The sequence below is a fragment of the Giraffa tippelskirchi genome, chromosome 8 (genome assembly GCF_054371585.1).
Source record: "Giraffa tippelskirchi isolate mGirTip1 chromosome 8, T2T-mGirTip1v1.2.pri, whole genome shotgun sequence".
NCBI lineage: Eukaryota > Metazoa > Chordata > Mammalia > Artiodactyla > Giraffidae > Giraffa > Giraffa tippelskirchi.
Genome location: NC_137282.1, coordinates 91,379,970 through 91,405,006, shown reverse-complemented (window position 1 = coordinate 91,405,006; position 25,037 = coordinate 91,379,970). Strand labels below are relative to the sequence as shown.

Sequence of the window (25,037 nt, the reverse complement as noted above, 5' to 3'; positions counted from 1 at the left end):
TCAAACCTATCTGAACCTGAGCCTATGATGGGTCTGTCAGCATAACTATCACAAACCAGGTGGAAATAGCCAGGGGTATTCCTTGTGCTCACACATTTGTGGAGCACTGTGTGGTAGGTGTTTTGTCCTATTAAATATAAATTCAGAATTTGCTTTTTTAGCAAGAATTTCTTCAGATATAAGATTTGTCACACCACAAACTTTATTTCTATCATTTTCTAATAACTAACAAGTCAAAAGAAGTACAATAGTAACAATAAAGGAATTCTGTTTTCCCAAGAAAATCATTGTCTATCACATTGTCAAGAGTTGAATTTCTTAATCCTCATGTTTATAAGTTTAATCAAAGAAGATTGGAATTATCTGCTTTTATTTTCTTTCACATTAGTTTGCTTTTGGAATTCTTGCAAAGGTGACTGTACATAGTCACCTTTTTAAAAAGAAAAAATATGATCAAAATCAAAACCAACTTTCTTCAACCTTAATTACAATAGCAAACAGGTATTTAGCACTACTGAGGTGGTCAGCATCCTGCTAAGCACTGTCAGTTGTATCTTACTAATTTGCACAAGAACTCAGAGCAGTTAAGAAGTATTATCAATACATCAGTGGTTCTCAAACTTAATCCTGCATGAGTCACCTAGCATGCTTGTTCTAACACTTGCTGCATCCACCCAAGACTTTCTGATTCAGGAGGTCTAGGGGAAAACCTGAGAATTTGCATTTTGAAGAAGATTCTAAGAAATGCTAGTACTGCTGGTATATGCGCCACACTTTGAAAATCACGGTCAAAGATCAGGTTTCAGAAAACCACAAGCTAAATCCAGGCACCTGGGCTTCCTCTTGTTTGCTCCACAAGCTAAATTTGGTGTTAGTTTTGAATAGTGAAAAGAAATTCAAAGGAATATTTTGTCACACATAAAAATCATATGACAATCAAATTTCCATAGTCATGAATAAGGCTTTATTGGAACACATTATGCTCATTCATTTATATAATATCTACGGCTGCTTTCACAAGACAACAGCAGAGTTGAGTATTTATGAAAGAGACAGTGCTGCCCGCAAAGCCTAAAGTATTCACTATCTGGCCCTTCAAAGAAGATTTTTGCCAATTTCATCCAGCATGGTGAATATAGTTAATAATATCGTATTATATATTCAAAAGTTGTTAAAAATAGATTTTAAAAGTTCTTATCACAAGTAAAATAGATATAATTATGTGTGGTGATGGATGTTAACTAGACTTATGGTGATCCTTTCAGAATGTATACATATATTGAACAATTATGTTGAATACCTGATGCTAACATAATATCAATTATACCACAATAAAAAGAATTACATGAGAAGATGCTCAATATCACCAATTATGAGAGAAATGCAAACCAAAACTATAACAAAATATCACCTCACATTGGTCAGAATGGCCATAATTTAAAAATCTACAAACAATAAATGCTAGAGAGGGTGTGGAGAAAAGGGAATCCAACTATACTCTTGGTGGGAATGTAAACTGGTACAGTCACTGTGGGGAACAATATGGAGGGTCTTTAAAAAATTAAAAACAGAGCTACCATATGACCCTGCAATTCCACTCCTGGGCATATATCCATAGAAAAATATGATCCTAAATGACACATGCTCCCCAATGTTCATTGCAACACTATTTGCAAAGCCAGGACATGGAAGCAACCTACATGTACATCAACGGATAAATGAATAAAGATATAAAACAGTATTTATGTACCATATCTTTTTTACAGCAGTATAAAAAATGAAATAATGCTATTTGCAGTGACATGAACGGACTTAAAGATTGTCATAATAAGTGAAGTAAGTCAGATATATGTGCGTGCTTAGTTGCTCCCTCGTGTCGAATTCTTTGGGACCCCATGGACTGTAGCCCGCCAGGCTCCTCTGTCCGTGGGATTCTCCAGGCAAGAATGCTGGAGTGGGTAGCCATTCCCTTCTCCAGGGGATCTTCCCAACCCAGAGATCGAACTCGGGTCTCATGCATTGCAGACGGATTCTTTACTATTTGAGCCACCAGGGAAGTTGCAGAGTAAGTCAGACAGAGAAAGATTAACATCATATGATATTGCTTATATGTGGAATCTAAGAAAAATGGCACAAATGAACTTATTTACAAAACAGTCAGAGACGTAGGAAAAAATTTATGGTTACTAAGGGAGAAAGGGGGAAAGCAGGAAGTTGGGAGATTGGGCTTGATGTATACACACTACTATCAGTATATCTAAAATAGATAACTAATATGAACCTACTGTATAGCACAGAGAACTCTACTCAATCCTCTCTAATGACCTATATGGGAAAAGAACCCCCCAAAAAGAGTAGATGTATGTATATGTATAACTGATTCACTTTGCTGTACAACAGGAGCTAAAAGAGCATTGTAAATCAACTGTGCTCCAATAAAAATTAATTAAAAATTTAAAAAAACTTTACATTAAAATAAGAAAATAAAAAAGGAGATTACAACTGAGCAAACAAAGTATGTGTCATTTGAGACAGGAACTCAGATCCTTAGAAATTCTACAAAAAGCTAGAATAAAGAGGAAAAGCTACAAAGAAAAAAAAAAAAGAATTGCTAATCCCTGCCATGGGTGGAAGCAAGGTAGAGATATTATAGCTCACAGGAGTTGGTGTTGGGATTTGTATCCACATCCAAACTTCAGAGGCCATATTTCTAACCATTTTTAAAAGGTGTAGAAATTCACTATTGTTTAAAATGATTTGTGTGCATTAATGATATTAACAATCTCTGGCACTTTTTCATTAGTTCAGGAATTATTTTCTTTCAAACTTTTTTCATTCTCACCAAACCCCATCTTTCTTTCCCATCCTTGTTCCATTAGCATTATGTATCTGTCTTCTTTATCCAGAGGATTATTTTTATGGAACGACACTATTTCATTCACCTGAAGCTGATTTAAATTTGGTGGCTCTTTTGCTCAGAAAATGAGTCTGTTGCTTCAACTGTGTACTTAGAATGAATAGAAGCATATATGTTTCATAAAAGATCTCTCAGATTATTTCCATGTTTCAGAGTAGTAACTTGTGATGGGAAAAGCAGAAAGGCTTCTGAAGTTCAGCCTGGATTATATAGGAATAAAAAATGAAGTAATAACGATGACCTCATAGGTTCAGGCAACAGGGGCTGACTGATGTGGTTACGTTCTCTGAAGGCAGAGCAGGGTGGTGTATTTCACAGGGATCTCTCTTCATCCACCCAAGCAAGGGTACTGTCTGCAGCCAACCCTCCTAACCCATCACCCACCTGTCAACACTGAGCCATTGAACATGGCATCATTCAGCTTGAGCTCTTTTTCTAATTCACCATTTCTTTGTTATGAGACGGGGGAGGAAACCCTGAAAGCATTATTTAACATGCATGGACAATGATTTGAGAAAAACTTAAAGTCGATTTGTACAAAATATGATGTCAGTAAAGAAAAGGTCTGTATGCTTAGAGCTCTTTTTGAGAGTGTAATTGAATGTATCCGCTTTTTGTCAACCACATTTGACCAGCTCTGCTAAGTTTCATCATCATAAATAAAATATTTTACCCATAAATAATTAAAATGAGATAGAATAAGACAAAAAAATCTATAAGCAAACAGACTCTGGGCCTGTTGATATTTTATTAACCAGTAAAGACTTAATAGAAATGGGAAATCACTCTTTGCCAAGTAATTCATTGAAGGTCTTAATCAATTTCAAATAAAAACCTCACAGTTAAGTCTAATTATATCACTTTCAGTTTCAAACATAGTAATTATTAGCTCTTTTCTTAATTAATATTTTCAAGATTGCAGCACTAATTATCTACAGATTTTTAAGGTGGTATTTAAGAATATAAGTCCAAAAGAGACGATGCCTTCCCACTGGTATTTAGGCTAGTTGCCAGCTTGTCTCCTTTCTGACAATGCTGGCTTTGAACCAGGAATAAAGAAAGGAACAGCTGACATTTAGAAAACAAAACTTCATACTCCACCAATATTTTAAATAATAGCTACGAAAAGCAGAAATAGGAACTACTTTTTAAAATTCAGCCAACATAGCATATCTGGGTTGGTGTTCCACAATTCATATTCTACTTTTAAAAATGAAATTCACCCCAAATTACAGTCTTTTACAAACTAAGGAATCTTACTAGCATTTAAAAAAAATAGCGCATGAAGATTCTTCTTCTTGTGGATATCTAGTAATCATATTATTAGAAACATAAATATGAATGGCAAAAGGTTGATGGTTGTATAAGCCGGGTGACAGATACATGAGGTTTACTGTACATTCTACTTTTGGTTGGGTTTGGAAATTTTCATAATACAGTTTTTTAAAAGAAAAATACATAAATATAGGAGCTCATGTTTCTATACTTATGGAGCTGTTAAAGAGATTTAATTAATTTTAAGTTCAGTAAATCTTTAGAAAACCTAACTAATGGTATAGCTCAAACATTTACTTCTGATATTCTTATTCTAAAACTGTTAATAAAAGAATTATTGACATTCAAGCCCAGAGTACAGTTATTCAAGTTAAAATAGAGAGACAAGCATATCATAATTTCTGAAAAACTGAAAGCTTGCATTCAATGCTAGTCTGTTTTGGATAAATCATAATACTAAAGATTATTGAAACCTAATAAGAGAAAAAAATTTACCTGGCCAAGTTTTACTGCTGCATTAACAGCTTCCTTTTTAAAGTCTTCTAACTCTTGCTGCTGTTTTCCATTGTGAACATTCTCCCTTAAAGAGGAGAGCTGTAAAAGTAAATATGAAGGCTCCAACTGAGCTATATGGTAAGACTATGCCTAACCCATTAAAATAAGCCCTGGGAGTTTTCAGAAGGGTTAGAGCTTTAATGTCTTTTACCTGTGCCAAATTTGTTGGAAGTCCCCAATGTCAAAATTACAGATAGGCACCCAAACCTATGTCAGCAAATGTTTTTAACTTCCTCCCCACACCAAACTAAATCATACAACTCTCAGAATTGATTAATTTGAGGAACAGCTAATTGAGCTGTCAGTGAGCAATAAAATGATCAGGAGGTAAAGGTACCAACAGGAGAAAGGAATCAAAGGACAGCAATGATACCCAACTTATGTGCAATAGCAACTAGAGGTGAAAAAGTCTTAAATGGCGATAACACGAAGGCTGTAATTTATCATCTACAGGTAAAGCAGCTGTGCATCAGAGCCATATTTTGGCTTCCACCAGAGAAGTAATTTTTCTGATTTGCTAGGAAACTTCTCAAGGGGCTCTATAAATTGGGAGCTCAAATTGGTCAATGCAGACAAAAGAGATATCTAAAAGAGAGAGAGAGAGAGAGAAGGCTTCTATGTGTTATTGAGAAGAATCTTGGTGGTAGAATAAATTCAAATTATGATCCATGATGCATTTTGTAAAAGAGCTGACTTTTAACTGACTTTTTCTCGTCCACTTAATCCTTTAACAAAGCATCCTCAGCATGTACTTGGTTTCTCTAAACTCTCCTGGATTTGCGGACCCACCAGCAGTATAAGAGACAAAGGATCAGTGACCATAGAAACCCACAAGTAAGCAAATATAAAGTAGCTGTATGCATTTTCCAATTTTTCCCACTTTATCAAATGTGTAAAGGTTCATGCTGGTTCATTATTTGGTGAAAAGCAATAAGGGCAAAGACAAATCAAATATGATATACTCCAAAAAGCATTTTGCTGAGAGGATCGCTACCATTAAAGAGGAAAGGGGTAGATGAGTGAATATGATATATATCACCCTTTCCTGGAAGACTCCTCCCTCTGTCAAGCTTGTAATTCCAAACACTTTCCTTCCTATGAGGAGGGAGGATCCATAGAAACAGGTATTTTTGCTCATTTTTTTCTTCGGTAATATAGTCTTAAAACCTAGCACATACTTCTTGTTTAGCAAGTGTTTGTTGAATGAAAGAAGGAATACTCTTAAAGTTACTGAGACAACAGAGTGATGTTAGTGTGAGATTCCACCCCATTTTAAGCTTTCCTTATTTGGAATTCCATTCTATATTACATCTACCTTTAAAGATTAGGCTTCCCATTTCAATTTGTTCTTCTAGAAATCTATGATTTAAAAGACAATTTAAGGAAAGAAAATATTTCAAAAGACTTAGATCATGGCATCACTTCATGGCAGATAGATGGGGAAACAGTGGAAACAGTGGCTGACTTTATTTTTCTGGGCTCCAAAATCACTGCAGATGGTGACTGCAGCCATGAAATTAAAAGACGCTTACTCCTTGGAAGGAAAGTTATGACCAACCTAGACAGCATATTTAAAAGCAGAGACATTACCTTGCCAACAAAGGTCCGTCTAGTCAAGGCTATGGTCTTTCCAGCGGTCATGTATGGATGTGAGAGTTGGACTAAAAGAAAGCTGAGGGCGGAAGAATTGATGCTTTTGAACTGTGGTGTTGGAGAAGACTCTTGAGAGTCCCTTGGACTGCAAGGAGATCCAACCAGTCCATCCTAAAGGAGATCAGTCCTGGGTGTTCATTGGAAGGACTGATGTTGAAGCTGAAACTCCAATACTTTGGCCACCTCATGCGAAGAGCTGACTCATTGGAAAAGACCCTGATGCTGGAAAAGATTGAGGGCAGGAAGAGAAGGAGACGACAGAGGATGAGATGGCTGGATGGCATCACCGACTCGATGGACATGGGTTTGGGTGGACTCAGGGAGTTGGTGATGGACAGGGAGGCCTGGAGTACTGAGGTTCATGGGGTCGCAAAGAGTCGGACACGACTGAGAGACTGAACTAAACTGAACTGAACTGAACTTTGTGACTATAAAACATAGATAGAAAATAATTGAGGTAACTGTCCTAAATTACACTTCATTTGGGATAGTCCACTAATACCTAATGATGAATGTTTTTTTATATATATATTCCAACTTGATTTTCTCAAGCCAGACTCTACCCCTCCAGTTGGTATTCTTTTTGGCAAGGCAGGCTGGGAAGGAGAGGTGAAGGAGTTAAATTTCTGGAAATATTTTTTTCCAAGAACTTCTAACTTAGTAGCACAGTTATAATAGTTACATTCTTCCAGGATAACGTCCCCAGTGACTGATTTTCTTTTTTATGGATTATAAACTTGTCCTCAACATAATTTTGGTATTCCTTTGATGATCCGTGTTTAGCTGAATCTGCTACCTAACAGATGCCTGAATATTTAGAATCCCAAAGGACTACAATATCCTGTGGTTTCAAATTCCTAAGCAGTTGATCCAGCCATTCTTGTTTTATTCTTGCTTTCCTACTATCGTAGGAGCCAGTAGCAAATGCACATTATAGTTTGTTTTTTTTAAATTAATTTTTATTGGAGTATAGTTGCTTTACAATGTTGTGTTAGTTTCTAGTGTACAACAAAGTGAATCAACTATCTATGTGTATATATACCCCTTCTTTCCTGGATTTCCTTCCCATTTAGGTCTCCAGACAGCACTGAGAAGAGTTTACCCTCTATCCTCACACAGTTAATCCAAGTGGATTTAAGAACAAGAGCTTTTCTTTTTTCTCCCCCGGTCTGATGTCCCTCAGGTTTGTTTTTTTTCTATACTCAAAATTTCTTTTCACCTACCTTTGAATATTCTATTTTTTAAAAAAGAATAAAAGATACTACTAGCAAAATGACACATATACAATAAATTTTAAGAGAGAAATAAAAATATCAATTCTTAGTTGATTAGCTGTATTTATATATGGACCCACTTACTAATTTAGTCTGATACAAAGGTAAAAAGCAGGATGGAGCATGAAGTCAGATTTTCAACCAACTATAGCATTTTCATGAGGTTTATCAATGTAGAGGATCTAGTGCATGGAATTAATCACCTGGAAAGAACCATCAAATCTTAGGAATTCAGGTTCTCACTATACCTGAATTCTGTTTGGCAAAAAAGATGGCTTACATTTTCACAGAAAATAATTCTAAAATATTTCTAAAATAAAATTGGCCTAACCAACATTTCCACATAGTAACAATTATAATCAAGATGTAATCTCTTAAGACTAAAAAATAATAGTAATTCCAAAATAAAAATCAGCTAACTTTTCCTCAGGGTTTTTAAGCCATTAAAGGTTCATTTTAATAAATTCAGTATTGCAAAGAAATATGAAATCCATATTTGGACTATAATACTCTAAATGAAAGTGGATTCTGACACTACATAGAAGAGTATGTTAACAATAGAGTCAGTCTGTACATTTTCCAAGAACACTAACAAAAAGAAGCAAAAACTCAAATGACTAAATAACCACTTTACCAAAGTAAATAGAGGAAACTGGGGAGGACGGAGCAGGAAGAGTGACGGACCGAAGAGTAAACCCCGGCTGACGCCAAAAGCAGGAAGATTCATCAGTGGAATAATTCATTAGGGTGGTGGCGGTGGCTTAGTCACTATGTCATGTCTGACCCTCGCAACGACATTGACTGGAGCCCGCCAGGCTCCTCTGAAAATGGGATTTCCCAGGCAAGAATACTGGAGTGGGTTGCCATTTCCCTCTCCAATAATTAATTACACTTCTCAGTAATTAATAAAGCTATTTATTTGGGGGTAAAGTTCTACTTAATCTACTGCCTTTAATCTGAGTTGGTTCAACCAGCTGATCTCGAGGACCTTGAGTTTCTGTGGCTCAGAGATTATGTATATTGATGGTAACTGCAGGTGTGTAAGTCACACACAACCCTTAGTTACCAGTCTTCCCTTTACCAACGGAATCAGGGTTAACCAAAATTTCTGCATAATAATAACTGCAGTCAATAGCTAACACCTTCTGAAACTAAAACTAAAAAAAGGTAGAAATTATTACTAGACCATCTCCACTAATGCATCCATTAGTGAGTGTTTGAACTTCAGCAATACAACACAACACTACAGCAACAACTCCAGTTAACCCACTTATTCATCCCTTACAACACACCAGGCATACTGGTAGCCACTGTTTTTACAGCAAAATATGGGAAACTAAATTTTTTGACCACAAGGAGCTTATATTCTAGTGGTGAGGATAGGGGATGCAGGTGACAAATAAAGACATAACTAAATAATTTCCGGTGTTAGTAAGTGCTATATCCCAAACAACAAAAATAGAGTAACCTTCTAGAGAGTAAGTTGGAGAGCTGCTTTCATTAGGAAACTTAGGGACAACTTCCCTAAGAAGGCAATATTTGAATCAACTCCTGAACAAATGAGAAGAAGGCACCCATAACAAATTTGGAAACAAGCATCCAAGAATGTGGTCAAAGCTTCTGGATAGGAAAAAAATGTGACATACAGAACAAAGACCAGGATTCTGGAGCAAAATCAATGAAATACAGAAAGCAAGGATATACGATCTGTCAGGTAGGCAAGGACTATATCATGAGAAGGCTTGTTGGGAATTTGGAAATGAATTTAATTATAATGGCAACCCAGTCAAAGGCTTTAAACAGATCATGTTAGTGCTATGAAAAGATCACTTTACCAATATAGGTCATTACAGAGTATTGAGTAGAGTTTCCTGTGCTATTCAGTGGGTCTTTATTAGTTACTTATTTTATATACAGTGGTGTGTATGTGTCAATCCCAATTTCCCAATTTTCCCCCCACTTATTCTAAAAAAAGTGAATATATGTATAATCATAAGAATTTGAGCAAACTCTGGGAGATAGTGGAGGACAAAGGAGTCTGACGTGCTATAATCCATGGGATCACAAACAGTCAGGCATGACTTAGTGACTGAGCAACAACAATAACTGATTCACTTCACTGTACATCTGAAACTAACATAACATTGTAAATTTACTATATTCCAATATCTTTTTAAAATTTTTTTCTTTTTAATTGGAGTATGCTTGCTTTATAGCTTCCCTGGTGGCTCGATGGTAAAGAGTCTGCTTGCAATGCAGGAGGCCTGGGTTCCATCCCTGGGTTGGGAAGATTCCCTGGAGAAAAATATGGCTATCCACTCCAGTATTCTTGCCTGAAAAATCCCATGTACTTAATATCATGTTAGTTTCTGCTGTACAACAATATAGATTAACTGTAAGTATACATAGAGCTCCTCCCTCTTGAGCCTCCCTCCCACCCCTCATCTCACCCCCCTAGATCATCATAGAGCACCAAGCTGAGTTTCCTGTGAGATACAGCAGCTTCCTACTAGTTGCTATTTTACACATGGTAGTGTATATATGTCAATGCTACTATCTCAATTTGTCCCACTCCCTCCTTCCCTTGCTGTATCCACAAATCCATTTTCTACATCTGTGTCTCTATTGCAACCCTACAAATAGGTTCATCAGTACCATTTTTCTAGATTCCATATATATGTGTTAATATACAATTTTTTTTTCTCTTTCTGACTTACTTCATTCTGTATGACAGACTCTAGGTTCATCCACATCACTACAAATGGCCCTATTTCATTCCTTTTTTATGGTTGAGTAATATTCCATTATATGTACATACCACATCTTCTTTATCCATTCACCTGTTGATGGACATCTAGGTTGCTTCCATGTCCTGGCTATTGTAAATAGTGTTGCAATGAACATTGGGGTGCATGTACCTTTTTGAATTATGGTTTTCTTGGAGCATATGGCCACTTGTGGGATTGCTGGGTAATATAGTAGTTTTATTCCTAGTTTCTTAACGAACCTTCATACTATTCTCTATATTGGTTGTATTAATTTACATTCCTACCCACAGTGAAAGAGGGTTCCTTTTTCTCCACATTCTCTCCAGGATTTATTGTTTGTAGATATTTTGATGATGGCCATTCTGACTAGTATGAGGTGATATCTCATTGTAGTTTTGATTTGCACTTCCCTAAAAATGAGCAATGTTGAGCATCTTTTCATGTGTTTGTTGGCTAGCTATTATGTCTTCTTTAGAGAAACATGTTTAGGTTTTCTGCCCATTTTTTAACTGGGATGGGTTGTTTGTTTTTTTGATACTGAGTTGCTTGTGTATTTTGGAGATTAATCCTTTGTCAGTTGCTTTATTTGAAAATGTTTTTTTCCCCCATTCTGAGGGCTGTAAATTTTTCTAAATTTTTTAAAAAAGATCACTTTAGCTGTTAGGTGGAAAGGTTCTACAACAAGGCAAGTGTGGTTGTAGAGAAAACAGTTAGAGATGGTTGTGATTGATAGGCAAGTGAAATAGTGACTTGAATTGGGATTGTAGCAGAAGAAATGATGATAATTGGATACATCTTAGAGGCAGAGTTAATTGAATTTACTGAAGTATGGGGTGTGAGAAAAAAACAATAAACAATTACTCCTAGGATTTTGGTCTTAGAAACTAGATGGAGGATGGTACCATTAACTGAGATGTAAAAGGCTTAAAGGGATTATTAGTAGTTTATTTGCCTCATGTTAATCCTGCAATGTTCATTAGGCATCCATATGTGAGGTATGGAGTTATACACATGATGCTGGAACTTAAGAGAAAGATCTGGCTGATAACAGAATTCTGGGTCTTATCAGCTTATGGCCAGCCTAGAGGTGGTCTATGAAGTTCTACCTGATAAGTCAAATTATACTTTCTTAGAATAAGAATCTGCTAGAGGAAGTAGCCAGTGAGCAAGCAGGAAAACCAAAATTGGGCCAACAGCTATCCCAGAAACTAAGGAGGAAAAAATTCTTCCAAGAAGTAAGGAGTGGTCAAGCCCACCAAACGTGGCTAAGGCACTGAGACTAGAGGCTTAGATGAGTTTTAGGTCACCGATGACCTTGATGAAAGTTCTAGTTCTTATAAAACCCTGATAAAATATGAATTATTATTTCTTATTATTTTGCATATGAAAAACTTAGACTTGGGGAGGTTTAGCCCTGAATAGTTTCCTATAAACTTGCTGATCTTAAGGACCATGGTTTTTAACATGCTATATTATTGCTGCCTCAAGGCACTTATAGAAGCAAGTAGAATTAAATGTTTTTATATATTGACGTATATGTTATAGACTTTAGCTTTACTTATTTAATATATGGATTGGGAAAGTACTGAATCTTTTAGTCAGTAACTACAGACATTAAACAAAGTAATTATCACAAGTCTCTATCCTCAGAAGAAAGACAGAGCTCTAAGTATCTGGAAAACAATAGTTGAGGGCTTCGAGCATCTAAAGCAAATCTTGGGACATTTGAAATTAAAAACTTTAGAAGGAGGCCTCCAAAAATACAAAATCTATTGTATTTCATTGAGAAAGAAAAGAGTATTTTCTTTATCCCCTGTTTGCATTCAACATAGAGAAATATCGCTGAACTCTAAAGAATTCATATGGAAGAACATCTTCAAAGTATTCGTTTTTATCCTACTGTTCACTGATGTGTACTGAGCAGTAGGAAGTTCATTCATGTCTATTGCATTCTTGGAGTAAAAAGGGGAATTTGTTCTAGTTTGACATTTCCATGTTCATTTTTTTCCCTAAAATCTCAAAAGCTAGTACGCAACAAATAGAATAGAGTTATGAAAGTTGGTTTTCTTTTTTTTCCTTAAAAATCCCTTACTGAATTTAAATGGACGATATATTATTATTGGTCTGAATATACGAGTCTTATTATGAATATCTTTGTATACTTAAGAACTAGGAAGCAGAACGTTTCAGTATACTTTCAGGTTATTGCAAACACACCATAAAACAAAGAATCTAAAAGTAGAATTCCCTACTTTGTACTGATAAATTGTGAAAGGCTGATTCAAATTCTCACCCATTCAAAATTAGAGAATATGTGCATCCTTATACACACACACACACACACACATACATACACACATATATTTAATGAAGTGTGTTTTTAATCATTTATCATTTAATCACTCTTGAGGGAGTTTAAATCATCAGTAGCCTTATTTTCTAGGTTCTGAAAGTGGTTTATCCCTTGTTAAAGAGGTTATTTTTAGGGTTTTGTTGGTTTAGATGATAGTTGACTAGGAACAAAAAATGCCCAAATCCTGTCCCTTCCTCACTTCAGGCGCTTCCTGAAGAACACAGTATTTGGGACACAAAGTCATTTGATGTTTAATCACAGTCATACCCATCTATGCCCAATGCAGAGTCTTCTGGGTCCCTTGAGCCTAACCTGCAAGTTTGTAGGGATCCCTTCCCTTTTGCTGAACCCAAAACCTCCCCATCAGTGTATTGAGAGAGGGAGGCAAAGGAGATGAGTGAGCTTAGGAGATGACTTAGCTCCTTTGGAAGCAGCAGAGAGGCGGCAGGCACCAGAGTGGACAGGCCCTGGACAGCAGCCTTCTGCATCAGCTTCATGCAAGGGGGAGAATACCACAGATACAGGACTGGCTTCCACACCTCTTTGCGGGCAGTGGCCTGGTTCCCTACAAAACATACCACAAAGAGGGACCTGAATCAGATGGAGTTACATGGGTAGCTGTTCCTTTCTGCACTGAGAGAAGAAAGGATGGGAGGGGGGTTTTCCCTTGGCACCTCCCCCATGACTACCCAGCAATAGCTATCCTACCTCTATGCTCCTTCTGTCCTCCACCCAGAATGCCCAGCCCAGTTCAATCTTTGGAAATTCCATCTATCTTTCAAAGTCTAACTTAATACCTAGAATGTCTAAGGTTAGCGCTGGAAGAAGAATTCTGTTCCTCAAATTTCATCCTCTTGGAGCTAGTGCTTTCACCTGTCACACCGCTAACACTATGGTTGTGGCAGTCTCCCTTTAGAGTTCTTGTCCAAGTATGGGTAAAACTCTTTTCTTTCTTTAAAAGTACTTTTGACATGGATCATTTTAAAAGTCTTTATTGCTTCTGTTTTTATGATTTTTGGGGGGTCCCAAGACAGGCAGGATCTTAGCTGCCAAGAAGGGATCAAACACGCACCCCTTCCACTGAAAGACAAAGTCTTAACCATTGGGCCACCAGGGAAGTCCTAAAACTCCTGACTACTACTAACACACTAGCTGACATTGTTACAAGCACTTTACCGAATATAAGAAAATAAAATAGAAATAACTTTAGGCATCAAAACTGTCTGGCTTACAAAACTTAAAACATCTTAACTTGAGCACTAAAAAGCTGGCATCAAGTAGCAATTCCCTGGAAATGCATCACATATTTCCCAGTTCTTTGTCTGCCTCTATATGACTGGTGCCATCTTAACTGTGACCACCAGGAAACTGTCTTCTAACATATGTTAGCTTACATTAGGGCAGAAATATTCACATTGCTTTTTGTCTAGAGCTAGTTGTGGTCCTTAGTTACATGTAGTGTATTGGTAATTGAACATTGAAATGACTTGGTTGATCCATGAGACATTAATTACATATAGGAGTTGTCCCCAGTATAGGTCCAAAAGTATAACAGAGTAGGTTAAGATAGGTTGTGGTAACAAGCCCCCAAATCTCTGTGGCTTAACACATAAGAATTTATTCTCTCAATCACCCAAAGTTTCCTATGGGCCTGGGACTTCTCCACAGAAGCTCCCATCCAGGAGCTGACTCAAGGGTACTTTCTCCTTGGGTGTGCGTGCTCAGTCCCTCAGTCATGTTCAACTCTGGGATTCCATGGACTGTAGCCCACCAGGCTCTTCTATCCATGGAATTTTCCAGGAAAGAATATTGGAGTGGGTTGCCATTTCCTCCTCCAGGAGATCTTTCTGGTGCAGGGATCAAACCTGCATCTCCTGTATTATCAGTGAGCTTTATGTACCCATATTCTCCATACGTGGTTTCCAAGAAGGGAGATGGTGAAGACTGTACAGGGTGTTCTCCCTGTCTCACCACGGATGCATCATGTGTGTATAGAAGCTCTCAGTCTGCTAAACTAGTCACACAGCCCAGCCATGGAGATTACATACGCTGAATGTGAGCCTCAAGTAACTCTGCTACAAATAGATTAGGGGCCCCAATTTAATGACTTTCAGGGGCCAAGGAGGTTAACAAATTTGAGAGACTGCCCCCTATAATAAAGAGCACAAAATTTTACACCCTAATATGAGTTTAATCATTTTCAAAGAACATTTTAGTGTCTTCCTAAAATTCTAAATTTAATGAACTTCGCCTAAAGACCAGGGAATTCTGGGACAAGAATAACTTGTGACACAACCATCTCTCCTCTCCTCTCCCAACTCCAATGCCAGCTTTATCACCCGAATGAAGGGATTTCTGGGATGAGAAGGTAGGTAAAACATGGAAGGAGAAGTCAGAGAACAAAGTGGTGCTCTCCAGCCTGCAGGCCCATGTTAGTGAAGGCTCAACAAAACCAAGTCCCCAGAAAAGATCCCAAAAGACCAGTGCCCAAGAAGACCCTGTCAATCTATTAGGTGTAAAGTAATAGTCCATTGCCATTTCATCTTAGTTTATTTATCTTTGTGTTTTTTTTAAGTACGTGTGCTAGATATTTGCTTATGGTACTTTCCCATGCCCATTTTTCTGCTGTCTTAATTTACTGTATTTTATCAGATTGCCAAAATAATTGAACAACAGGGAAATTTTTCAGAAAAGCATATTCCCATATGTTGAGAATATGTTCCCGACATTGCTGGTGAAATGCACATTTTGCTGCCGTTTTGGAAAGTAATCTGAGAAAGGTTATTAATTTAAAAATACAGCTGCCCTTTTATCAAGCAATCCTATTCCTAGGAATATATCTTAAAGGAATCAAATACTAGTATATAAAGATATATGGAAACGGCTATTTACAGATAAATTGTTCAGGGTTGCAACAAACTGTAACTGAATGAAAACAAAATGAATGTTCTATAGTTTGATTTATTATGGCTGAACAAATCATAGTGTATCAACAGCAAAATAATATGCAGCCCTCAAAATAATATATTAGAGCTGCCCCAGTTGATATGAGAATTTCTATAAGATGCTGATTAAAAGGAACAGTAAGAAAAATATATATTCTATGATCTCATTTTTGCAAAGCCATGCCCCAAATTCCTCAATTAGTATATTTGTGCTCATGGACTGCAAGAATTAACATCATTAAGATGTTACCTAAAGCAATCTATATTCAATGCAATCCCTACCGAAATCCCAAGAACATTACTCACAGAGATAGAACCAAAAATTGTAAAATTTATACAGAATACAAAATACTCTGAAGAGCCAAAGCAATTCTTTTGAAAAAACGAACAAAGCTGAGAGCATCAAACTCCTGATTTCAAACTATATCATGAAGCTATAGTAATCAAAACCAGACCACTATCACAAATCAAACACAGAAATAAACTTAAAATGGGTTAAAGACTTGAATGTAAGACCCGAAATCATAAAAACTCCCACAAGAAAACAGGCAGTATGCTCTTTGACACCAGTCTTAGCAGTATCTTTCTGGATATGTCTCCTCAGGCAAAGGAAACAAGGCAAGCATAAACAAGTGGCACTACAGCAAACCAAATATCTTCTGCTCACAAAAGGAAACTATCACAAAAATGAAAATGCAGCCTACAGAATGTGAGAAAATATTTGTAGATTATACATCTGATAAGGGGTTAATATCCAAATATATTTTTTAAAGAAACTCATACTATCCAAAAACAAAAAGACCAAACAACCTGATTTTTAAAATGGTCATAGGAGTTGAAACGATGTCTTTCTAAAATAGATATACAGGTGGCCAATAGGTACATGAAAAGATGCTCAATGTCACTAAGTATTAGGGAAATGCTGATTGAAATCACAATGGAATATTTCCTTGTGCCAGTTAGAGTGACTGTCAAAAGAGCAAGAAATAACAAGTGTTGGTGAGGATGAGGATGTGCAGAAAAGGAAACCCTATACACTGTTGGTGGGAATGTAAACTGTTGCAGCCACTACAGAAAATAGTATGAGGAGATTCCTCAAAAAATTAAGAAGAGAACTACCATATGATCCAGCTATTCCACTTCTAGGTATTTATCCAAAGAATAAAAAAATATATATATAAATGTATACCTGTGCTTGTTGCAGCATTATTTAAAATGGACAACATATGAAACAACTTAAGTGATCATCAATGGATAACTGGATAAAGAACATGTGGTAAATATATACAATGAATACTGCTCAGTCATTAATAAAAAAGATGAAATCTTGCCATTTGAGACAACATGGGTGGACCTTGAGGGTATCATGCTATGAAAAAAGTCAGACAGAGAAAGTCAAATACTTTATGATTTCACTCATACATAGAATATAAAAAACAAAGAAACAAAAATAGATGGACAAATCAAACCAAAACAAAAACAAACATGTAGATACAGATTACAGATTAGTGGTTACCAGAGAGGAAGGGGTCAGGGTAGTGCAAAATGGGTAAAAAAACCTGATATATTATTATACAAAAATATTGCCTCAATTAAAAATTCTAATAATTAAAAAAAGAAGATATATTTACAATGGAATATTATTCAGCCATGAGATAAGAAAATCCTGCCAATTGTGACAACATGGATGAAACTTAAGGACATGATACTTAGTGAGATAAGTCAGAGAAAGACAAATACTGTGAAGGCGGGCACCAGAGGATGAGATGATTGGATAGCATCACCGACTCAGTGGACATGAATTTGAGCAAACTCCTGGCGATAGTGAAGGACAAGGAAGCCTAGTGTTTGCAGTCCATAAGGTTGCAGAGTCCCAGCATGACTTAGGAATTGAAAAACAACAGTATGTAGAATCTAAAAAGAGCTTAACTCAAAAAACAAAGTGTAAAATGGTTGTTGGGAGGAACTGAGGGGCTGTGGGAATAGGAAATATGTTGTTTAAGGTACAAATTTGCAACTTGTAGATAAGTAAGTCCTAGAGATCTAATACACAAGATAGTGACTATAAGTAACAGTGTTGTATATAAACATCAAATTTGCCAAGAGACTAGATCTTAATTATTCCCATTACAAAAATGAAATGATAAGCATGGTGATTTACTAGAGGTGAGAGCTAAGGCTATAGTGGCAATCATAGAGCAATATAAAAATATATCAAATCAAAATGCTATGTACCTTAAACTTAACACAAGTTATTTGTCAAATATATTTCAATTAAAAAAAAAAGCTTACTCTCTTCTGTATGTACTTTATAACTAATGATGCCATTTCCCAGTATTTGTGAACCAAATCATATTACTGGTAGATTGACAGTATTAAAGATTACCATTTCCATTCATGTGTCAGGCACTCTGATCGATGCATTACTTAAACCTTCACAATAATCCTTCAAGGTAGAAATTATTATTCACATCTTACAGGAAAATCCAAGGTTTATAAAGGGTAAATAACTTGCCTAAAGCCAGGAGACAGAACTGAAAGTCAGAAAAACTGCATCCTTTGCTACTTAGGTGCTTCCCATGTAAATAAATTTGAAGTTTAACATCAAGTAATTATTTAGCCTTAAGATATAATACTAAAATGTACGTAGGCAAATATGCAAAATAGATTACCCAAAAAGTGATTAAAATTTGGAGCAGTCAGATAAATACAAGACTAAATCCTGGCACCATCCCTTAGTAACAGTGTTGCTTTGACAAAGTTATTTCATTTTTGAAGCTTCAGTGTCTCATTTGTAAAATAATTCACTACCTTATAGAGTTGTAGAGAGAATTAAGTGGGAAATATGTATAAAATGTTCAGTATAGGATTTGGAACCTACACACTCAATAAATATTAGAAATTATGATCCTTATCATTATTTTCTCCAAAATACAGATATATTAGGAGTGGTAAAACGTATTAAAATATTTTTATTATCAAAATACTAATGTTAAGATCTTTCATTTCTTATAAATTCATATATGAGATACTTAGAAAAAATAGTAGCCTTATCTTTAGTTTCTTCACCACCTTGGTGTTACTATATCCAATTCTGTCTTTTTTTAATCAGTTTTTTTAGAAATGTTCTTCTTTCTTCTTTTTCTAGAGTTCCTAGAAAAATATTCTGATTGCTTTGTCACTGTGACCTATTCTCAGATGAACAATTTAACTCTTTCTGGATCGGTAAGGGTCTTTTTAAAAAATAATTTTATTTTACTTTAAAAAATACTTCAGTTAACTTTTACTCCTTTTCTCATTATTCTCTATGAGAATATCGCTAAAAATAGGTGGAGGGCTATGAACTCTTAAAACTCTTGAATATATTGCCATAATGCTTTCCAGAAAGAGTGAGGGTGAAATTCCCGAGGCATTATGAGAATGACTCTTTCCCTACACCACTGACAATACTATCTTAGAAGTAAAAATTATGTTTAATTTGATAGTTGAAAAAATAGTATCTTGTTATTTTAAATTGTATTTTTCTCAGTATTAGTAAGATTGACTTCTTTTCATAGATTTTTCTCGTCTTTGAACTCACTTGTGAATTATCCAATCAAGTTCTTCGGAACTTTTCTATTTGGATTTAGGGGCTTCCCAGGTGGCTCAGATGGTAAAGAATCTGCTTGCAACGCAGGAGACCTAGGTTCAATCCCTGAGTCAGGAAGATTCCCTGGAGAAGGAAATGGCAACCCACTCCAGTATTCCTGCCTAGAGAATCCCATGGACAGAGGAGCCTGGAGGGCTACAGTCCATGGGGTCACAAAGAGTCCAACATTAGTGATTTTTATTAATTTTTGGATATTCATTTTATTTTTTAACTTAAATTTATTTATTTTTAAATGAAGCAAAAGTGAATATTTTTAGTGATAAAAGCTACAGTTCACAAAGAAGGACGTTTCAAACCATTAGACACCTAGCAACAAAGAAACAAAGATAGATGAAGCAAAAATCAGAGGAAATATAAGAGAAAAGAAAAATATATGTAATTATAGTGAGACATATTAACCTTTCTAGATTTATTGATTTTTATATTGAGATTTATCACAGTACTTTATGCTTGCTCATATTTTCTTTAACAGGTAGTAGGATTTTTAAAAGTAGGCAAATGTGTAACATGGTGGTAGCTATACAAAAAGCTTGAAAGAAAAAAATTAGAAGTATCCACTCTGATGCACATAAATTCAACAATTGTGTATCTACCAAGAGGAAGGTGCTATAATGCTACATTCAGTATAAAACGCATTCTCTGTTCTCAAGGGGCTTCTCTAGTGCTCAATGGTAAAGAATTCAGCTGCCAATGCGGATGACATGGGTTTGATCCCTGGGTCAGGAAGATGCCCTGGAGGAGGAAATGGCAACCCACTCCAGTATTCTTGCTTGGATAATCCCATGGACAGAGGAGGTTGGCAGGTTACAGTCTATGGGTCGCAAGAGCTGAACATGACTGAGCGCACACATGCTCTGTTCTTAAGTGGCACCTAGTCTAGTTGAAGATTCAAGCCCCAGAACAGAATAAAGAGCTATAAGAGCTGCAATATGAAAAATAATTAATGATAAGTAAGCAAGGCCTACTTTAGGACAGGGAATGATTAGGGTGATTTTTGTGTCAGGTAGATTGTACCAACAGGTAAGGTGTGGCTTGGGTGGTTTTGAATGAAAGGAAGAAATAGGAACAAAGCAAATGAGTTGGTATATCATTTTGAGGAAGTCATGAGAAAAAAGTCGATGTCAGAATTCATATGTTTTTCTTGGAAACTCTGAATAGATACCACTATCATGGAGGAAAAGATCTTTAATGTCTATCTAAAGAGTTTAAGTTTTGATGAGCTTGCATCATCATTGCAAATATGAGGTCTGATTTTATCACTAACCTGATATTGGCTATAATAACAGTTTGTCTGAAGAATGAAAAAAATAAAGCTTACTTTATTATTTCACTGCTCTTTAGATCTATTCTCAGATGAAAGATTCCATCTCATTCAGTGGGACATTTGGGGTCCAAATGTGAAGCTGACTTCTAGTATGGTATCCAATAGCAATCATATCAGTTTATTTGCAGCTGCAAAGATAAGAAACCTTGCCACAGAGCGGCTTGAGTAAGTAGAAGAATGTTTTTCTCACAGGACAAGAAATCTGGAGTCAACGGATAGCTTTTGACAGTGGTTCACAGGCCTGGCTGGGCTTCCCTAGTGGTTCTGTGGTTAAACGCTATGCAGCAGACATGTGTTTGATCCCTGGGTTGGGAAGATCTCATGAAAAAGGAAATGGCAACCCACTCTAGTATTCTTACCTGGGAAACCCCATGGGCAGAGGAGCCTGGTGAGCTACAGTCCACAAGGTCACAAAGAGTTGGACATGACTGAGCAACTAAAGAACAACAACAAATCACACAACCTTTTCTTGATACAAGGGAAGCTAAGAAAACAAACAGTGTAGGGAAAACGGAGTTGAGAACTGATCATAAAATAGCCAGTCTCAGGCTCTGCCATAGTTACACTACAAGAAGAAAAGATCAAGCAAGTATTGCAAGTATTGCATGAAGCTTCCTGGTTAGCACTGTAATATCATGGAAGAGAAGAATATGGGTAAGAATCCTCAGTAGCTCATATTAACAGCTTTCCAATTTGGGTTGAATAAATTTGCAGGACAAGAATAGAGACACAGACGTAGAGAACAGATATGTGGACCCAGAGGTGGGGAGAAGGGAGTGAAATGAATTGAGAGATTGGAATTGATGCATGTACACTGTTATGTGTAAATCAGCTAGTGGGAACCTGATGTATAGTGCAGGGAGCTCAGTTTGGTGCCCTGTGATAACCTAGATGGGGCGGGGGGCGGGGTGAGGGCTAGGAAAGTCCAAGAGGGAGGGGATATATGTATACATATAGCTGATTCACTTCATTGTACAGCAGAAACTAACACAACACTCTAAAGCAACCGTACCCCAATTTTTAAAAAGTGTAAGTATTCAGATCATTCTTATAATAGAGTTCAGCAGAATGAGAGCTCTGAATGACCAAATATTTAATGTCAAAGATAGCACAGAAGTTCTTAAAAGGTTTTTATTCTTTGTGTTTTTAAGTGAATTCAGGGTTGGCAGAACCCCCATCACCGCCTACATTATTGATGGGGATATCTGCAAAGCAGCAGATGTTTTGCCAAGAAAGGAAATATGAATCATTGTATCTAATAAGATGAGAATTTTAGGAAACAGTCTACATAGCTCATGAGTGAAACTAGCAATTAATCTTGACATGTTTTGTAAAAGGTTTGGTTGCTTAACATTTCTCCCAAGGATTTTTTTTTTTTTTTAAGTTTGCTGTAGGCAGGAAAGCAAAAAGACTGACATGTAGGAAACTGAATGTTTCTTCCCTCCAAAGGCCAACTGTACCAGTTTTATATTGAAATATGAGGTGCATCATGATTGGAGATTAGACAAAGGCGTTCACCACTGTGCCCTCAGTCCCAACTTGCCGAGGGAAGCGATGAAGTGGCGCCATTGGAGACAGGGAGTCAGGACCAATTTATTACTCCATTCTAGATGTTGCATATGTATGCAAAGTCTTATTTATAAAGATAATTTATGTGGCAGTTGGGTTATGTGGTAATCACCAAGACATAGTGTCTAAAATTATACAATGTCACGCTAGCATGTAGACAGAAATTCTCTTGTGTGGATTTGCATATGAAAGGTTCCTGAGAGATGTGCTGCAATCCACATGTATCTGTTGACTCTCCACAGGCTTCTTTGCGGAAGAGAAAATGAAACTCTGATATTTCTAAAATTCATGGGTTGTTGCCATCTCTCTTTGTAGGGTTTGCATTTTGCTAAAAATAAATGATGGAAATCTTTTGTCAATAACTCAATATGGCTCTATTATGTTCCTTTAATTTTAAGCTTTAATTGACCTTAAAATGCTGATGTTATCGTTTAATATCTGTTCACATTTAACAGAAGTTCAAGTAGAATGCACTCAGTGTTGATCAGGAGCTCGGGCTAATAAAGTCAGAGTCACAATATCTGTTTGCCCTCAGAGCCAATATATTTATTGACAACTTTTCTATGAAAATTTAAATGGAAATTTATATTTTGAAGAGAAGTAAGGAACAATTTTAGCTTTTTGAAGCCCAGAAGTCTGTTCTCTCCTTTTTATGTCTAGTTTTTATATTCTTAAAATGAATAACCTGCACTGTTTAATTGCTTTCATCCTATTGAAATTCACACACACTATTTGACTGCTACATTTACTCATAATCTACAAAGCACAATCGGTAGAACCATCACTATATTTCCCAAGCCAACAACAGGAAAACAGAAGACAATTCAAGGCTTGGAATTCCATAAATATCTTCATTATTCATTGTTTTCTTTTCTCCACCCTTGCCCCACCTCTGCTCTTCTCTGGGTTTCACTCTCATTTGACCCCTCATTATTGCCATCTGTTGCTTCTTAGTAACATATTTCACAGAAATACACAATAAGCATTAAATAAAATTCAGAGAAAAACATTTCCCAACATCTTCAGTCATCCAATGCATGCAAATTTAAAACCAGAATGAGATACCACTACATGCTCCCTAGAATCAATAAAATCACAATTAAAGAATAAAATAAAGAGAAAATGAAACCCTGATATTTGTAAAATTAATTGAATTGTTGCCATCCACATTTAGGTCTACACTTTGCTAAAAATTAATTATGGAAATCTTTCAACAACTCAATACAGCTCTATGTTCCTTTAATTTTAAGCTTTAACTGACCTTAAAATATTGATTTGTTATTTATCTGTTCAATTCACGTTTAATAGAAGTTCAAATAGAATAAGCTCAGTCTTGATTGATAACCTGGGCTAATAAGGACAGAATCACAATGTCTATATTTGTTTTCAGTGCAAGGTTGACAATACTCAGTGTTGGTGGATGTGGAACAATTGGGACTCTTGTGTGTTTCCAGTGAGAATGTGTTAGTTAGTAAGATGGTACCATAACTTTAGAACTGAGTTTGGCAGTTTATAGTGGATTTAAAAATCCATTTATAAGGCCCACTTGTCACTAGTTCAGGTTCTCTATGGGTTGAGAGATGCAAGGAATTTGTTTGGAGGAGCACCTCTAAACAATAAAGGGTAGGACCCTGAACCATGATACAGGTCTGATACCTGTGAAACACAGAGGGAAGGAAGAAAGGATTGGTAGAAAGAGTATTGAATTCTTGTACAATTTCAAGAAAGATGACATCAGGAAAACTGAAGTCAAACTCATCCATTGGAGGAGTCTCACATCTCAGTGGCATGGGTGTCTCTGATTTCCCTATTGTGCTGAATCATGGCTGGGAAGCATGGGAAGCCTGTGGGCAGGATGTGCAGAGAGTGGTGGATACAGATAGGTGACAGCTGGAGTTTTTGGTCACTGTGCTCCACAGTTTTAAGGCAATTGCAACTCAGCAATTTTAATCATTGATATTTACCTGAAGAAATGAAAGCATATATTCACACAAAGATTTTGTATAACTTAATACCTTCCTTGTCTATTCTTCTCCAACACTTTATTGACACCTCTGTTACAGAACTTATCAGCTTATATTATTGACAATTATTATTAATCTGGTTTTTTTTCTTGAGTGTGAAGTTCTTTAAAATATCATTTTATATTGTATCTTTTACTCTCTAACTGCATCACCCAGTATTTCTAAGTATGTAGATACAAAGACTTACATACATAAAGCAGAGAATCTTTATTCATATTAGTCAAAAACTGGAAAGAAGCCCAACAACAAATGAATGAACAAACAAATAGTGGCATAGCCATACAACGTAATTCTATTCTGAAATAAAACAAAATTAAATACTGATATACATAACATCATGGATGAATCACAAAAACATGTGAGCAATAGAAATCAGACTTAAAACACTGTATATGATTCTATTTATTTAAAAATTTAGAAAAGGTAAACCAAGCTATGACAGAAAGCAGATCAGTGGTTGCTACAAAGGGAATGGAGAAAACTTTTGGGATGATGGTGTTCTGTATCTTGATGTGGTAGTGGTTACATGGATAGATACATCTTTCAAAACTCACTGAAACATACTTTAACATGGGTACATTTTATAGAGTGTGCATTATAGCTCAGAAAATTGATATGTTAAAGGTTTGCTAGAATTAGTTATAAAATATTTATAAAATAACATTTCCAATGTTGCTCTTTTGTAAATATGGAAGATTCAAGAGATTAGTTATTTTAAAATGTGGAAGATA

At 36.1% G+C, this 25,037-nt stretch overlaps 1 protein-coding gene across 2 annotated transcripts in view; it reads right to left on the bottom strand.

Annotated features, from left to right (window-relative positions):
• The window catches only part of ISL1 (ISL LIM homeobox 1), a 104,768-nt gene that overhangs the window by 27,320 nt on the left and 52,411 nt on the right, over positions 1-25,037 (bottom strand). Inside the window, exon 8 of one of the 2 annotated variants that reach the window (XM_081517326.1) lies at positions 13,022-13,360. The exons of the other annotated variant lie outside the window; for it this stretch is intronic. Within the exon in view, the coding sequence (XP_081373452.1) occupies positions 13,047-13,360 (314 nt within the window). The 3' untranslated portion in view covers positions 13,022-13,046. Of the gene's footprint in view, positions 1-13,021; positions 13,361-25,037 lie in introns of those variants that run through there. 2 annotated transcript variants of the gene reach the window in all.